Source organism: Euleptes europaea, chromosome 11 (genome assembly GCF_029931775.1).
Source record: "Euleptes europaea isolate rEulEur1 chromosome 11, rEulEur1.hap1, whole genome shotgun sequence".
Lineage (NCBI taxonomy): Eukaryota > Metazoa > Chordata > Lepidosauria > Squamata > Sphaerodactylidae > Euleptes > Euleptes europaea.
The window spans coordinates 57,883,931-57,903,103 of NC_079322.1; the positions used below are offsets into that span (position 1 = coordinate 57,883,931).

A 19,173-nucleotide genomic window follows, 5' to 3' on the forward strand; every position below is an offset into this window, starting at 1 on the left:
AAACAAATAAAATAAAATAATATCTGATGCACCAGCTGGGAGGGTCAGCTCAGCTCTTTGGGTAACATGGTAGTAGCTAACTGAGTAGCATTTTTTCTTTTTGTCCTGTTCAAGGCTCCTGAACCAAGCAGCACGCAAGTGCCAGAAAAAATAATGACAGGCACCACATTGGAATCGCTGCAGTGGATGAACATAAGTATGCAAACTCCAGTCCATTATGCTGGATGTTCCTAGAGTTGAGGCAGAAACTGGCAACCCTCTTCAGCCTTATTAGTATTTGCAACATTACGCTACCACCAATTTAACATACTTTGAGCACCAAGAAATACTTGTGGTGTAATATATCTACTACAGGGTTATAAGATCCCTTTTGGAATCCAAATAATTTGCAGCATGGCTTGAAAAGGTTACGCCTGTGCTTTATAAGCTTTCTAAAAGCTCCAACATCCAGATGCTGGCAATCTCCATCTGTTAAAATTCTAATTTGAACTTCCTGTCTGGAAAGTTTTTGCATTAAGGTAACATTCAACCCAAGGTCAAACAAGCTTCTTTTAAAAATCATGAACTTCATGGAATGCACTTTTCACCTGCTAGAAGAGGGAAAGAGCATAACTCCTATTGTCTGTGCCCACTGCCCTCTCCTGATGATGAAGGAATGAAAATTCACTATTCCCAGGACACCAAAGACACTTTGGACTTTGCTGTAGTAACATTCACGCCACTCTTATTTCTGTTTCCAACCCAGGAGCCATTTCAGTGTGGGCCTGATGTAATTCAACAGCACATGAACCATAACCATGTTTATAATGCCTGATGGCGTTCAAGAGAAACAGGACTTCACTTAACCTTTTCCTATAAGAAAAGTGTGGCTCCTAGTTAAAAGATTCTAAAGAACAAAAACTTTCCTGTTCTCAAATATTAATACTATAGAACAGAAGTATACTGTGGTCATTCCTTCTTTTTTCTTCTTCTTTTTTTGCTTTTATTTTGTATAGGAAAGACAAAATTGCTTCTTTACAAAGGAAGTTTCCTCTTCAAGATGTTCTGCTTTAGGATTCACCAGTCTAATCAAAAGGTGTACAACCTGCCTAACCATTTGGCCCCCATGACCTAAAGAGCTTACTGCACAAAACTGGCAGCTGAAAGGCTAAACAAGTCCAAACTGGAAAATAATACCCAGCCCAAGACGCTAGCTGTCCTCAGGTGTAGGTAAGCCCTTTGCACTTTCACTGTCCATTTCCCCAGACCTTCAGGATACTAAAGTATAAAGGCAGCAGCTGCATAACCTTTATCCAGATCAGCAAGTATCTGAATGATTACGTGAGCTGCTTCGTAAAACTCAGACTGGTCCTTTTTATAAAGGAGTTCAGTGGTTAATACTTTTAAGTATGCCATTTTCCAGCTTAGTATCTAAAGTTCATTGGTCTAGGGCACAGGAAAGACCTCTGGAAGTTTGAGTTCCAAAGTGCAGGGTACTCAATAGCACTGTGAAAGCCGGAGGGAAGATACTGGCAACTGCCATCACAAAGCAATTTTCCCCCAGATGCAGCTCTGTACTATTCTAAGGAAATATTTAGTTTTGTAGATACTGTAAAACATACATTTATGTTTTAGAAGCTTAACTGGCCAGCTACCTGGCACTCTTCCAGAACCAACTGCAATAAAACCCCAAATTAAAAATAACTTATAAAGAACAGTGGAACTGCCCCACTATAATGACATGGCATATTGCACTAAGGAAGATAAATATTATGGAAGTGAGCTGGGCAGCCTGTAATTCTGGTTTCCAGAGGGGAAAAACAGACTGCAATTTACTGCATGTTTTAGAAACTTATACATGAGGGAAAAGATAGAAAAGTACTGCAAACACACATACTGGAGAAGTAATCAATGCTGCAATTTGTACAATAAAAATTCTTCATGCTTTGTTTAGAATTAAATGCAGAGTAGATTGATGGATCCACATTAGGAAATAAAGCTACTATCAGCCAGTAATAGCAGAAAATATATAACACACAGGTCTATGGTGTGTATGTGCCATCAAGTCGCTTCTGATTTACAGGAGCTCTGTGAGTGAATGATCTCTAAAACCATCTATCATTAACAGCTTTGTTCAGGATTTGCAAACGGAAGGCCGTGGCTTCCTTGACTGAGTCAATCCATCTCACGTTGGGTCTTCTTTTCCTGCTGCGTTCAACTGTTCCTAGCACTATTGTCTTTTCTAATGAGCCTTCTCACTATGTGAAGAAAGTACAATAGGCTAAGTTTAGTAATTCTAGCTTCTAGGGAGAATTCAGGCTTGATTTGATCTAGAACCCACCTTTTTTTTTTTTTGCAGTCTCCGATATCCATAAAACTCTTTTCCAACACAAATCAAATTAATCAATTTTTTTCTGTCAACCTACTTTACTGTTCAATTTTCACATCCATACATGATAGCAAGTGCATATTAAGAATTTAGATTTACAAGCCAGCGTGGTGTAGTGGATAAGGTGTCAGATTAGGATCTGGGTTTGAATCCCCACTCTGCCATGAAAAATTGATGGGTGACCTTGGGCCAGTCACACACTCTCAAATATTTGGACGGGAAACATCTAAAAAATACCAGGGGTGTGATATGGAGGCAGGCAATGGCAAACCGCCTCTGGATGTCACTTGCCTTGAAAAATCCTATGGCGTCGCTGTAAGTCAGCTGTGACTTGATGGCAAAAAAAAAATTATAGCAGAAAGTACAGAACATTCTTTTGCCAATCACTTTCTATCCTTACTGTGGGGGGCTGCCATTTTCTTTTTAATAGATGGAGAGAAAAAATCCTATTCCACAGTCCCACAGTTTCCATTGGCAGGTCTTCCTGTTAAGTAGGATGTCCAAGATTTGGAGTGAATATTGCAGAGTAGGATTTCCCTACTCCCACTTCTCCCTCCTGCTGCAGCCCACTAAGTCCTGCGACAAATGGGGGGGGGGAAGTGGTGAAAACCACAATCTCCTCTTTTGAAGAAGCAAAACCATTTCTGGATTTGGAACTGACTAGCTGGACACAAACCATTGTTTTCTTCTGTGTTGATCTTCAAGTGAGCCTATCAGCTGTATTAAGTTCCCTTTACATTAAAGAAGAAACTAAGAAGAGTCATTAGCATAAAAGTTCCCTCCTTTGCTGTCTCTGACTCTCCATGGGGGTCAACCACAAGAATGAGTCTCATGTTAACTTGCCACTCGTGCGCTTTTCAGGTATTCTGAGCAGGCCTCCCCCTAAGTCACGTAAACACAATCGTGTGTACACACAGCAGTTAGTGTATTCAACTTATCCAGTCTGTTAAACAGCCATGACAATCAAATCATTGTTGAAAATATTTGGCATCATGGTGACCTGGGAGATGGGATTTGCCAAAGCCCTGTTTTAAACCCATTTTGTAAGGGTAAAAGAAAAAAGAAAAACGACTGTGCCACCTTTCAGTCCAGAAGTTCACACACAGGATGAGACTACTACTTTCACATGCATCATTAGCCTTCCTCATACACCTTGAACTGCCAGACATTTTAGATTAATGGGAAAGGATTTCAAAAGGACAACTGGTCTGTCAGTTTGGAAGAGTATTCTGCCTTAAGCTGGAACAGCCAGCTTCTGTGTTTTATTGCATTCCATGCGTGACTGAAGGATAGCAAGTTACTACTTCCCATTGATTACATAGCTATTGTATGAATAGACTTGAACATTCAAGGCAAAGCACATTTTATTCCAAGTCATCCAAACCAGTCGGTCTAATCAATGTGTTGACACTATTTCCAGGGAGCAATTTAACATATAATGGAAGTGTATACTTTAGACATGCTACAGAACATAAGAACCAGCAATAATACAATGATCTTTTATTTTTCCTGTGGTGGCAAACTCAACACTCTTTCTCAAAATGGTGGCCCCGTTGCTGGTCTCAGCAAGAATTTCAGGACACCCCACCACAATAAGCAAACATGGATTCTAAAAGCTTAGGCTTAATTATGGTTGTATGCCTCTCCAAGTCTCACTACTACTTACCACTAGGTTTGGTATGCTTAATTATTAATAAGCATAAGACCTTTTTTCTTTATGCTGTTACCTACTATATCCTCCCTCCATAAAACAGAAGGCAAAGAAAAAAAATCCACATAGTCATTTGTGGCTACTGTGAACTGGTAAGGACACCTCACATGACCTATGGCATGGAAGACTCTACACAGACAATAAAAGAACTTGCAGTTAATGCGAATCAGCCTTTATCTAAATAGTTATAGCACTGCAAAAATTGTTACCAAGGAACACAGCGGAGAAACAATCACACTTCTAGATGCCATAGAATTTTCACCATCAACAGGCTAGCAGCAGATTATACAACTCCTAAAAAGAATGAGTCAATTTAATACACAACTTTTCAGGACGAACTGAGTTGGCAAGGACGCAAAACCAAAATGTAATGCATGACAAAAAGCAAGGACAAAACAGGACACTAAAAACAAAACTTTATGCCCCAAGGAAGGAGAATTCTGCCAACTACACAGCCATAAATTTAAATGGTTACCCTTGCTCTCGAACTGTTTAAGCCTACCCTATTCAAATCCTTAACAGAGAAAGGAAAATTTGCCACAATTAAGTACATTACTGAAGGCAGTCTACAGTCTCTGAAAGGCACTTTAAATAGGCCATTCCAACAATCTAATACAGTGGTTGGATTAAGATTAAAGTTTTAGAAATATTTTCATAAGTAGCCTGTTATTCTTTGATACATTTTCCATTTTTGTTCTTTACCTGCAGTTGTTGCAAAAGCGTCAATTTGAAATGGCAATATTTATTTTGAATTGTTAATACAACTGGTAAAAGAGACAGCAGCAACTTTATCCTGTGTGTGCAATATTGTAAAAGAAGCTTAATCTTCAAAACTAAACCTGAGTTATCACGGTATCTGGCAGCTTCCTTAAAATGCCTAACAAAAGGGGCTTTGAAAAGCTACATGAGCTCCAGTATACCTCCAAGAGGCGAAGTGTAATGGATTGTTTCAGAGATAAATGAAAAAACCATCTTAAAAATGAACCAATAAACGGGAGCATAAGATTTCATGAGCCATAACCTATTTTTTTGCATGCCTTTCTCTCTCAGGGCTTGGTCAATTTCCCTGCCCCTTGAACCTTTCCTCTTGTTACCCAGCAGCCCCCTACTGTTGGAGTCACAATTAAAGGGCCCTTTCCACTATAAAGTTGATGTAGATAACCACAAACCACACCTCTTTAAAAATAATTTCCATTTTTCACTCAACGAATCCAGAGCAGTGTACATGATTCTCGTTTCCATTTTATCTTAACCAACTGAAGTATGTTAGGATGAAAGACTAATTAGCCCAGTAGATTCAGTTACCCATATCAACAGAAATAAATATTTCCAGGAACATATAAACAGTTGTTAAATAAGGACAGAGTCAAGCAAGAATTATGTATGACACATATGCATATAAGAGCCAGACAAAAGAACAATGAAGTGCTACTTTAACATGGCGAGTTTTTAGTTTTCAAGGATGCAGCAAAACCCTTGAAAAGAAGTCAAGAGCTCTGCATTTTTCTGAATTTTCCACAAGCTCAGAGTTTACTATTGAACTTTACCATTCAGCTGTTTGAGAATCTCACCTTTTTATGTAAGGAAGATGCTTAACACTTAGATTGACAGCAGTCAGGATGCGTGCTCTTCCTTAGTACCTGAGGTACTGATTCAAACTAACTGTTGTTTTTGTTGGCAATCAGGACCAAATTTAAGTTTTGATTATCAAAGATATTCCCCCAGCTTCCCCCCTCACGGTCATTTTGCTACATTTGCCTTTGAATTCTGACTTCCAATAATCAAGTCCCGTGATCATAACGTGGCTTTCTGCATACATGGCAAGGGGCTTAATGAACAGGTTGACAAACGTACAGAAACATATCTTCCCAAACAGACCACAGAGGCCCTTGGCAAGCTAGGCAAATTCTAGCTGGTCCAGTCCAACTCATTCTGTTTTAGGCAAGCTTCTGATTATTCCTATTTTCTTGAGTTGCCCCCATAGACTCTACATACCATATACCTATCATAATATCCCCTACCATATACATATCATAATATCCCCTATGTTGACGTGCATTTAAAATAAACATTAGCAATAGCAAATGTTGGCAGCTGTGAACTAATTAGTGATCCAAACACAAATCAAGCATTTCCAAGAATCTACGCCTCGGAAAATAAGGCAGATACAATGACAGAATAGGGTTATCAGATAAGCACACAGTTTTGCCAGCAATTTCAATGGCTAGAAAGAGACAGGGGCCTCCCTACTGATCTGTTAAAGCAATTACTAGAAACGGGAATTTGGACTGAAATAGAGATGTTATATATGCTTGTCTCTCAAATATCCCTGGTAAGCATGTATTTACCACAAACATTCCAGTGTTCATAGAAATAGGGAACAAGCAAGGAATAGGGCAGGAAGAGAAACTGCACAAAACTTTGATCAATAAAAACAGGAGCCAATGTTTTCCCCACTTAAAAAAAATAACAGAAGAAAGCATACTGCCATCTGTGCTTTCATCTCTCTGCCTCTTCTCTAAATTTAGACACTCAAAGAATTTTAGGTACCAAATTAACTTGTTTACTGTAAAAGAAAGCATTTTCTACTGAAGCTCAGTGAATTTGTAGTTGTTGTGGTGGGATTGCTGTGAAGACCTAAAAAAAACCAGCACTCCGGACTGTTGAAAAGGTCATGCATTTTCCATATGAGAAGCATTATGGAGGTAGAAACACAAACTAGTTCCTGAAGCTTGAAGGAAGAGATCTCTGCACTCATGAGAGGGTCTACATAAGGGATTAACAGCTTTTCCTCCATGGAGCATGCTTTCTGTGGAGAAAAGTCACAAGATCTGAAGTAGCCACAGTGTGCTACATAAAATGCGTGAGGCGAACCTAATAACCGCTACACTACGGAAACTAGTAATGTTATATCTATGGTGTTTTTTTTCGTTTATTGTAAGATTAAAAATAAAAATAAACAAATAAACAAAATTTGTAATTAAAAAAATTCAGAAGAGAGCAATAATTTGCTTATATGGTTCAACTGCAGTGCGTGTATGTGGTCAACATACTGTGTGTGCGTATATAGATATACTGTGTGTGCGTATATAGATATAAAGTGCTGTCAAGTCGCAGCCAACTTAAGGAGACCCCTTATGGGTTTTTCAAGGCAAGAGACTAACAGGGGTGGTTTGCCAGTGCCTTCCCCTGCATAGCAACCCTGGTATTCCTTGGTGGCCCCCCATCCAAATACTAACCAGGACTGACCCTGCTCAGCTTCCGAGATCGGGCTATACCAGGCTGCCTTCCCTCCCTGGTCAACATACCATTGGCAGTTTTAGAAAGTCAGCAGACCAGACATGAATATTCCTTCACCCTCTCCCCTTCCCCCTGTGAATGGTGTAGCACCTTTTAAAATAAACTTCTAGAATATCTAACATTTCTTACATGACAGATTATATACTTCACAGAATAGGTCATTGGCATTTTCACTGCTCAGGAAAAAGAAGATATTTAAAATGTCTGTAATGCAGCAAAATCTAACTGCTTTATATCAATTCAGTTCCTTCAAGTCAATTCAGAGTGTCATTTGGTTAACTACTAGCAGCCTCAGGGAACACACTACAGATTACTTGGCACCTTTTCATTTCCCTGCTCCAAGTTTAAAAGACGTTTCACATGCAATGCTGAGGGTACCACTGAAATGGCTATATCTAAGAGGGGTGGCAAATTCTGCTGATTCCTCCCTCCCATTGCAGCCCAATTAGCCCCATGAAATTTTGTTCTGTGAAGGTACTGACATTCAGGAGCAACATAGGGGAAGGGGAATAAGGAAAAATTGCCACCCCCCACTTACGTTTTCTTAATGCAGGCCATCAACACCACCCCAAGCATGGTGTAATAGTTAAGAGCGGTGGATGCTAATCTGGAGAACCGGGTATGATTCCCCACTCCTCCACATCAGCAGTGGACTCTAATAAGGTGAACCGGGTTGGTTGCCCCACTCCTACACATGAAACCTGCTGGGTGGCCTCAGGCTAGTTACAGTTCTCTCAGAACTCTCTCAGACTCACCTACCTCACAGGGTGTCTGTTGTGGGGAGAGGAAGGGAAGGAGATTGTAAACTGGTTTGTTTCTCCTTAAAAGGTAGGGAAAGTCGGTATATAAAAAGCAACTTTTCTTCTTCCCTAAAAACCAGGCAATGTATTTTAGAAATCACTGCCACTTGGAGTTTCTAGAGATGGCCATAGTATCAGGGAATAAAATATGTGCTACATTCTAAGAGATGAACAAGACATTTTCCTGCTTTCTATTATACAAAGTATAGCTGGTAAGAGTCAAGCCATGTATACACGTAATGTTTACTGCATCATCCAGTATGGCCTTCATCCAGTCTCCATCTTCATCAACTGATAGCATGAGCCTTATGACAACAGTGCAGTTGGCTCATGCAAGTTACACTGGCATACCCCATTATATCAAGTGTTCCTACTTATAGCTTATAAGTAAGCTTATAAGTACACATCCACATCCACCCTGGGTGCAAACAAGATTGCTAATTGATACACACCATGATCTTTATACCCAATCAAGAGGGCCAGAGCATAGATGATCAGTTTGTACTAAAGCCTTCTGAAGTACACAGGTTAAATTACTGAGTGTTTTTCATGTGAAATTTGCAAGTTTCTCTAGGTTACGGAGTTAAGGACCCTTAAGGAAACCAATCAGGGTCGATCTCATGAAGCTATTCCAAGTATTAGACCACTGGCTCTCACCCACCATTAAATGAACATGTGAAGCAGCATCTCACTGCTTGCAAGTACCAAGATGCCTTTCCTTTATGCCATACTGAAATATCATGTTACTGAAAGCTTTTCTAGTACCAACAGTGAATAATTAACCTGTAGCCACAACTACTTTGCAGAATTGCAAGGTGCTCTTGATCATGTTTTCCTTCATAAGCAGGCAGAGTATTACTCGCCAACAATGACCCCTGACTACTTTTGCCAGAAAATTTCATCCATGGTACACAGATATATTATGGGAAGCCAACTGCAGCTTGATTCAACTACCCATTCTACCATTTAAAAAAATTAACCACAAAATCCAAATTGCTCATCAGTGGACTTCAGTTTCCCCTCACGTCACCAAGTTTCCACTATGCATTGTTTTGTTTACTTACTTCATTTCTACTGTACCTTTCCCCCAATGGGGACCCAAAGCAGTTAACATTCTCCACACAAAACCCCCATGAGGTAGGTTAGGTTAAGAGCGAGTTACTGGCCTAAAGTCACCCAGCAAGCTTCTGAACAAACAAATACAAAAGCCTTTATTGGCATTAAAAGGGAAATCGTACAATGAAGTTTGCAGTAAAATCATTATGTAAGGGCATGCAGATATCATACGATAAAATTTACTATAAGATCATTTTTATAAGAACATGAAAATCCCACTAAATTGGTTACTTGGTTATTATTGACTTAACTGTTATATGGTGCAGAGTAACAACTGCGTTCTCTAATTACGAGCTGGAAAAACCCTTGCCACCGAGTCAATAATCATTGGATCCTGTGTGGTCCAGCAAGCTTCCATGGCAAAGTGGGGATCCAAACCCGGGTATCCCAGATTCTAGTCTGACTCGCTACACCGTGTGTGTCTGTGTAAAGTGCAGTCAAGTCGAAGCCGACTTATGGCAACCCCTTTTTGGGGTTTTCATGGCAAGAGACTAACAGAGGTGGTTTGCCAGTGCCTTCCTCTGCCCAGCAACCCTGGTATTCCTTGGTGGTCTCCCATCCAAATACTAACCAGGGCTGACCCTGCTTAGTTTCTGAGATCTGGGCATCTAACAACCCCTGCACCAGACAAGGACAGTGTGAAGTAATAATATAAGTATGACTCCTAACAAGTCAACTTCACATACAGAATTATAAATTCTACATTCTGAAGGCAATGCTATTTTCAGTATCTCCTAACTACAAATGTAAATAAGGTAATCTACTGAGCAATAAATGGAACATAAGAGAACAGCTGGCCAATTACAGCCAGGGGTACAATCCTTCCTAAATATATTTCCTACGGCTTAGTATTAGGTAAAACGGTTTTACCTGAGAATAGCGAAAGAAAAATGTTCTTGTGGAGAAATGCACTTCGCTTTGGACTGCTGAGAGTTCCGGGGTTACCAAACAGGACAGGAAACAGGAGAGCGGTTAATTGCTCTTGAGCACCTCCATCCCACTGATGGCTCTTAGAAGCATCTAGTACTTACGGCTTAGCTATACATGTTTCTAGCCAACAAAGAACAAGCGAAGGATCATCTCAGGCTTTGGCAGGAAGGTGACACCTAAGACTTGACAAAGACTTGGGGATGCCAAACGTTAGACTGTATCTCTTCCTGGGACAAGAGGAGGATTAACCCACGGGGACGGGGTGAACAGACAGACATTCTCCTGGACATAAGGAAAATGAGGTCCACTTTGGGTAATTCTGTCTGGGGATTACTTGGAGAAGTGGGAAGGAGCTCTCACACCTGGGCTCCATCTTGATGACTGCCATAGCCATGTGGAACTAACAAAGGGGCAGGCAGCCCAAAGACTCATCATAGATGACTGATAAAACACTATAACTTTAAGAATAAAGAGCCTACCCTAGAATAGCAACAGTCAGGGTATGTTTAGCTAAGGGACAGTGGATTGCATGTATGCACCTTTACCTAGTAAGCTTGCTCAACCCATTACTGCGCAGAGTAGTTGCGTTGACATTTTCTTTTTAATAAATTTAATGAAGTGCCAATCAAACATGTTACTAAGAGGGTACCAGAGAAGGGAGGCGATTGGTCAATAAGATCACTAGATTCCCATGAATGTGTAAGTGTGGAAAGCCACCCTATCCTAGTCTGACACCTTAACCACTACACCATTCTGGCTGTGGTTACATCTAACCCCTCTTCAACTTCAAGCCTTGTTTTTGCGCCTTGCTTGACAGCGAACTCTCATTCATATTACATTAACTGTTATTAACTACAGTTAAAGCTAACTGAAAGGATGGAATCCATTTTGGAGAAGATCAAGCAGGGGTAGTTCAGTGCTCCCTTTATTCTCTTAGTCCTGGACAGAAAAGTCCCAAGTCCTGTATATGTATTGGCTTTAAGTCTATTAGCGCTTTTATCCTTAAGACCAAAAGAGGTCTGCAAGCTTCAAAAAGTGAAAAACTTGCACACTCAATACTAGCTGGCCTAACTGAATGTCCCACTAGCCCTAAGCAGTCTTCACAAAGAGTTCAGTTCCTAGAGAATCTGAACAGAACCCTCCACCAGACACATACTTTCCTGTCTAGATGAGGGTGTAAAGGACTTTCTACTTGCGGCCCCTTAACCACCTCAAAATGCACACAAGGGACAGCTACTGACCTGAAAAACAGGTCATGGAAACTTCACAAACAATTCTCCAGATGTGCATTCTGAAGCAGTAAAGGGTCGTAAGTGGCCCATATTCGTGTGGCAATAGCCTTAAGAGGGGGCGCTAGTCCCACCCATAGGAGTAGGACGTTTTGTCTGCCGCATGGGAAATGCAGAAGCTCTAGGAGGGTCCAACGATGCCCCACCCAGCCCCAAATCCAGTTTTGAAACTGTATACAGACCATGGGGAAACTGAAAATTAGATCATAGTCTACTCATAGACTTTACCTTTTTCTCTTTGTGGTGCAGGGCTGATAAGACCCCCAGGCATTTGCAAAACACAATACAGAGCACATAGAAGCTGGGGGGAGGGGAATGAAGCTTCTCAGCCTATAAGAATGCACTCAGATACATTCTTCTGTCAAAAGGTGCTTTAATTGCTGAGGTAACACCATTTCAACTTACAAGAACATAAGATTTACAAATAGCCTTTCTTACATTTTGCTTTCTTCAACAGTTCCCAACAGATACTTTAATTTTACACCTATGGATACAGTGTTTTTAGCAATTGTAATAAGATAACAATATAGTTGACATTAACATGGAGATGCTCGCCCTTGCAGTTCATACACACCATGAAGAAGAAAATAAAGCTTTGCAGAATTCAATATTCACTTTTCTATACCAAAATATTTCTGCATTAGTTTTTCTTAATTCAATTACCGTATATACTCGCGTATAAGCCGAGTTTTTCGCCCCTTAAAAAGGGCTGAAAAAGCCGAACTCGGCTTATACGCGGGTCAATACGGTAGAGGAGGGAGGGGGGAGGAGGGGGGGAGGGAACTTACCGCCGTCACCGCCGCCGGGCCCGCGCACCTTTCCCTGGCCGGCAGCGGCCTGGGGGGGCCTCCTGCAGGCGCAGGAAGGCCACGCCGCCGGGCCCACGAGGCTTCCTCTGGCCGGCAGCGGCCTGCAGGGGCCTCCTGCAGGCGCAGGAAGGCCGCGCCGCCGCCGGGCCTGCGCGGCTTCCTCCGGCCGGCAGCGGCCTGCAGGGGCCTCTGCAGGCGCAGGAAGGCCCCACCGCTGCCGGGCCCGCGCACCTTTCCCCAGCCGGCAGCGGCCTGGAGGGGCCTCCTGCAGGCCCAGGAAGGCCGCGTCGCTGCCGATTCGCCGCCTCTCCCGGTGAGTAGGGGGTTCAGGGGCTCTTCCCCCTCCCCCCCTTGGATGGCACTGGGGTCGGGGTGGATCGGGAGGGCCCGGGAGGCCGGCGGGAGGGGAACTTGGGGCAGAGGTGAGATCATCCCTGCGCTCTAAAATGGTGGCCGCCATTTTAGAGTGCAGCATTACTGGTAAAGGGAATTTCTTATTGACCCTCGGCTTATACGCGGGTCAATAAGAAACTCCCTTTTCTGGCCTCAAATTTGTGGGGGGTCGGCTTATACTTGGGTAGGTTTATACCCGAGTATATACGGTAGCTTAACATTCGGAGGTCAACCCATAAGGCCACATTATTAGAAACTCTGCAGGAATTACTGAATGTATCCAAGTTCTAATTGTTTTCAGATCAGGCTGGTTCTGTGCCATCATGTTTGTATTCTGGTTTAGTAGATTCTTGGTTTAACTCAGTGGAGGGGGAGAGCCACAGTAAAGGGGAATTTTCTAGTTAAGAAATGTTAAGAGCTTATGAAGAACTCAAAGAATCTTTATCCGGGAAGATTACATTTGTCAGTTTTGATGATTAACACCAAAGTTACTAACAATAATCAACAATTGATATTTGCTACTGTAATCAAGAGAAACAATTTCACTTCTCTCTCATCCTGAGATACCAACTCACCTTTACCTTTGAAGAAAGAAACAAGTCAGAGGTTACGGTACATTGTGGAAGGGGCAGAAAGCCAACCACTTCCCTGTTTTCTTTGAGAGCTCATCCTCTTCTTTGAGAGCACATGCCTCTCAAAGAAGAAGAGAGCCAGTGTGATGTAGTGGTTAAAAGTGGTGGTTTGGAGCAGTGGACTCTGATCTGAAGAACTGAGTTTGATTCCCCACTCCTCCACATGAGCAGCGGAGGCTATTCTGGTGAAATGGATTTGTTTCCCCACTCCTACACATGAAGCCACTTGGGTGACCTTGGGCTAGTCACAGATCTTTAGAGCTCTCTCAGCCCCACCTACCTCACAGGGTGTTGCTTGTGGGGAGGGGAAGGGAAGGTGATTGTAAGCCGGTTTGATTCTTCCTTAAGTGGTAGAGAAAGTCAGCATATAAAAACCAACTCTTCTTCTTCTGTCTCTCACCCTATTTGGCATGCTTGTTTTTGTTTTTGTAATGTACATGTAATACTACAGAGAAACTGATTTTAATGGTCAGCTTGGTATGCAATTTGTAGAAATTCAGATATTGTGCTTAAATTTTAAACTATGAAAAACAAAGTTTTCTCATGATTTCCCCTTCCCCACCATAGTTTTTTTTTGGTAGCATATAAACCGGAGGCCAATATTCACAAAACATTTGACTAAACAATGTCACAAGAACCCTGCTTACGCAACAGCAACAGGTTTAGGGCTCAAGCTGTCATCCTACACCTTTCTTTTTGGTATTATATCCAATACATCTGGCTTTTAAGAACAAGGCTGCTGAGAAGACAGAACATGACCACGTTTGCAATAGCCAATATTCTCACTGAATAAAATCTCAGTACATAGATAATCTTGTGCTACTTCTGGGCATCACCAAATGTCACACATGACACATGCAGTACGGCATCACCATTACTCAGTTCCCACAAAGTAAAAAATACTTGAAAGTTACAGTATAATTTTACTATTACTATAACACAGGTTAAGATTCCACCTAGACCAGCAATTTTTTAATAGGGGCTATCTACAAATTGGGAGTGGAGGGAATTAAGGATTTAAGGCACTTTTCTCCACTTGCAAAGGCTTCCAATAGCCAGCAGCACAGAGCTGTTTTATACTGTTCACCTCACTATGAAAGTAACATCCTAGTTTGTCTCTAAAGACCCTTCAAAATGTTGCAGAAAGAAAGAAACAAACCTAACATAAGGAAGAAAAGTTGATTTTTCCACCCTGCTTTTCTCTACCTTTAAGGAATCACAAAGTGGCTTACAATCACCTTCCCTTCACTACAACAGATACCTTGAGAGGTAGGTGGGGCTGAGAGAGTTCTCAAAGAACTGTGACTAGCCCAAGGTCACCCAGGAGGCTTCATGTGGAGGAGCGGGGAAACCAACCCGGTTCACCAGATTAGCGTCCGCCGCTCTTAACCACTACTCCATACTGGCTCTCAGCTGCCCATGGTCATTAGAAACAAGGATCTCATTGTAAGGGCTGCCTTAGCCAATGAGCAACAGGGGCAGCTCCACAGGCCCCACACTTGTGGGCCTCCAACTGCCTATAGACCCAACCACCCCCAAAAGAAAGGGGGGGAGAGAAGAGTAGGCTCTTTCCCCTGCTTCTATTCTGTCTGGGGCTCAACAACTGGCTTCCAACAGCAGCTCCTGCTGACCCTGCATGGAAAGAAGTCCACCCTCTTGTTCATTCCGAGCAGTGGTTCTGGGTTCCCAGAATCACTAAAACTGAATGTGTGCTCGAGACCTTCGTATTGTATACATTAACTCTGGAGAGGTAGTACATATATATATATATATGTATGTATGTCTAAATTGTCTAATTTGCAGTGCCGTTTTGCTTCTTTTTTTGAAGACATGGCGAGGGTAAATTCAGTGATGTTTTGTTGTTAGTGCACAGTGGCGGGGGGGGGGGAGAATCTAGAAGGAAGTAGCCTCTACAAGGAAGTTTTCTGTAGAAAGCTCAGCAGGTAAAAATTTAGGCACACGAGTAATAGTACAGATATGCTGTTATGTTTAAGAGAAAGGACTTCAACAATTGAAGGAAATACATGGTTTCAGTCTAGGTCAGTCATCCAACTCTTTCTCTTTTTAAAAAAAAATTACATGGTTTTGTACAAAACAAGCAGCAGCAAGCAAAGCACAAAACACTAGAAATTCAGACTGTGACAAAAAGACCGTACCATTTCCGCTCCTGTGCAATTCTTCAACGGCACATCATAAAAAATCTTGCAGGTACAAACATACTTGTATAAATAAAACATCACTTATCTAACCATGGGGAGGTGGTTTTGGGTTTCCTGCATTGTGCAGGGGGTTGGACTAGATGACCCTGGTGGTTCCTTCCAACTCTATGATTCTAACCAGGTGGACATTATGCATCTTTCTTTAGAAATTCTTGACCCTCCAAAAAAAGGTTTCAGATAGGCAATATCATCCAAGATGCTAGCAACTGATGCAGAACTGCACAGAAAAGCAGAACTACATAACAAAGGACAGAAAAATTTGTCAAGTGCACTACTTGAGAAGTAGCTCTTCTCAAGAATTATCTAGAGACACACACACACATTTGGTTGAAATCAGATGGTGCAATCGTAGCCAATACCCATGCTGATATACCAACTCCTCTGATCCTCCTAACAATAGCCAAGCTTCATATTTCCCTTCTCCTTGGCCCAATCAGATTGAGAGCGCACAGGTAAATTAACAGCAATTGCCAGTTTAGAGGCAGGACACTGCAGCATTCCCAAGGTAGCAACACCTCTATCTTTCCAAGCACGGCAGTATTTTAGCACAGACACCATTAAGTGCCCTGCCTTCCAGCCATATGATACACATTATGCTTGGGGGGGGGGGGCGCTAGGAGGAAGGCTGTCTGCTGTGGATGTGCACGATATATCCAAGCTCCTTTGCAGCCTGACATTTTTACAGACACTCAGCAAAACATGTCCATCATGGACAGCAGGAAAGCTATTAGCCCAGTGACTAAACACGCTCAGCTCTGACCAATGATCTAGTTTTGCCTCACCATAAATCGTACCAGAGGTATTTGTTACGGCGATTCTGAGCACTCTTTGGGAGAAAAAGCATCACCAGTGGGCCTATGAAGACAACTGCCTCACTGCACCAGATCAAGGTACATCATTGGGTTTCCAGCAGCGGCTAACCAAGCAGACGCTCACAGGCCACGTAGGGACGCCCTGTGTTGTACATTCCCAGCATCCACTATTCAAAAATACAAAGAGGTTTTATTTAACTAACCAATGCAATAGCTATGGTACACCAGTTACCAGCCTCTGGGATGTCGACAACCTTGACCATACAAGCCGTTAAGAATGAAGGAGTAAAAGCATCCAACTCCTCAAAAAGAGGGGGAAGCAAGCAGCAGTTCTGAAACACCCTCCTGCTTCTATTTACCCCACCTCCCCACTCCAAGGGCAAGACGCTTCTACACTCATATGCCCAAGGGCACATAGGTGCCCATAGAAAGGCTTTGCCACTGCCTCTCAAACAAACCTCTCCCTATACACGAGCCAGCTCCCCCCCCCAATATACCCCCCCTTCTTAAGTGGACACTGAAGAGGAATCCAGTGGCACCTTAAAGGACTCAATATTTATTGGTGCATAAGCTTTCACAAGTAGTAGAAAAGGGCAAGAGTCCAGTAGCACCTTAAAGACTAACAAGAATATTTTATGGTAGGGTATGAGCTTTCGTGAGCCACAGCTCACTTCTTCAGATCTGAAGAAGTGAGCTGTGGCTCACGAAAGCTCATACCCTACCAGAAAATATTCTTGTTAGTCTTTAAGGTGCTACTGGACTCTTGCGCTTTTCTACTACTGCAGACTAACACGGCTACCCACTGTGAAGCTTTCACAAGTCAGCGCTCGCTTCATCAGAAGCATTAAGTGCACATCCCTCAGACAGTTGCAAAGCATAGCTCTTTATATAGCTTACACACTCCACCAAAAAAAAAAGAGAGGGGAGGGGAGATGTTATGGCAGAATAATTTCTGTGGCTCTTTAAGGGCCACTGGGCTCCCATCTAATGTTGCTGCAGCACAGGAACAAGGCTATTCCTCAGCAGTAACCTTGGCTCCGTTTAGCCTCAGTCCCTGGCAGGGCTCCGATATGGGGAGGCGTACAGAAAAGATTGCAGCACCTTCCAGGAGGGCCACAAATTCCCTTCCAGAGCTGGGGGAATTAATCTAATGACTTAATCTAATTCAATCGATTAATGCTGAAAGGATGAAGTATTTAATGCTGAAAGGATGAAGTATTTAATAATTAATATGCAAGAAGATAATATGTAGTTTACTGAAACGATATAATGAATTATAATGAATTAGAAAGTAAATACAGAGGGGACTCTATAGATATTAATTTGATAGAGGAGGGGAAGTCAGAAAAAGCCAATACTGATTAGGCTGATTAGTTTGAAATTATTTTATTTTATGTAACTTTGAAGATGACAATATTGAAATTGTGTGTGACTTAATAAGAAAAAAAATTATATATAAAAAAAACCAGAGCTGGGGGAAGAATGGCTAGATCAAACGGGCAGCGGCGCTGCTTTCAAGAGAACCATGCAAAGGGGAGGGGGGAGGGGGGAGGGGGGAGGGGGGCCTCACGAAGAGCCCCCCCTCCCCCCGCCCGCTTTGACAGGAGGAGAGGCGCAGCTCCAGGGAAGCCAGCGGGGCCCCCTTTCCCCTCACCCCACCCCGAGGAAGCCAACGGCTCTTACCGAGTGGTTCACCCCCCACATGAGGACGCTGAGGAGCGGGTCGCTGGCCCGGAAGAGCTTGACTTTCTGGGCCACGAAATGCTTCTTCTTGGTCTTGGTCTTACTCGCCATAACGGACACGATGTTGCCCGCCGCCGCGGCCGCCATGGGAGCCGAGGAGGAGAAGCCGCCGGCCGCGGAGGGAAGAGGAGGGGCTCCGCGGCACCCCGAGACGAGCAGCCAGGCGGGCCCTAGAGCAGCTGCGGCAAGAGGGGGGAAGCGGCGGGCTCGTCGCAGGCGCTGCCGCAGCTGCCAGTGCCGCCGCCGGACGATGCCAAGCGCATCCTGGCCGGGGCCGCCTGCGCCGCCGCCGCCGCTGCCGCTCACTGAAATGGCCCCGCTCCTCCCTCCCTCCGCAGGCCCCGCCCACTAGCGGGCCCGCCGCCACCCCCCTCCCAGCCAGCCGCTTGGGCCCGCCCATCTCGGCACGCTCGCCGACGAAGCGCCCCGCCTCGCCTCGCCTCTCCTCCCCTGTCTCTCTCTCTCTCTCTCTCTTCCCCCCCCCCCCCGTCGTCTAGAGACATCGCGCCCGGCAGGGAATGTTTAAGTAAGCGCCGTTGGCTTTAGTGCGCACGCGTGCGGATGCCGAGCATGCGCTCTAGGGGAAAGCGACGTCTCTTCCCCCCCCTCCTTTTTCCCTTGCTTGGTGCCCTTTTCTGGGTACTTCCCACAATGGGACTGGTGGGATAGAAATTATAAGCGGAAACTTTCGCTTTGCTTTCTCTCTCTTAGCTGATGGGAAAATTTAATCCTTTGCCTCTCATGCGGCAAATCAAATGTTTAAATAAATGAGAATATGAACGGAATTAATGTAAATAAGGGAGAATGTTGATGTCAGGCTTCAGTACCTCGTTGCGTTTCAGCAATAGTAAACTTCACGCCAGACGTTGCAGAGAGTTTTAAAAGTTTTATTAAGAAAGCAAACGGGTCAGTAGGTCTATACAAACTTAAGGACAGAATACCGATGGGGAAAATACAGGCTATCTATATAGGAGACACACACTAGGATTAATTACACGTGATCTTTGAAATGCAAAACATCAGAGTTTCAAGTTTCTAGAGGTGCCAGGTT

General features: G+C 43.3%; 1 protein-coding gene across 3 annotated transcripts in view; it reads right to left on the minus strand.

Moving 5' to 3' along the window:
* Positions 1-18,217, minus strand: part of PIP4K2A (phosphatidylinositol-5-phosphate 4-kinase type 2 alpha) — a 76,434-nt gene extending 58,217 nt beyond the window's left edge. For all 3 annotated transcript variants that reach the window (XM_056857004.1, XM_056857003.1, XM_056857002.1), the window contains exon 1: positions 18,063-18,217. In XM_056857004.1, coding sequence (XP_056712982.1) covers positions 18,063-18,209 — 147 coding nt within the window. In that variant the 5' untranslated portion in view covers positions 18,210-18,217. The remainder of the gene's footprint in view (positions 1-18,062) is intronic.
* Between the last annotated feature and the right edge of the window lie 956 nt (positions 18,218-19,173).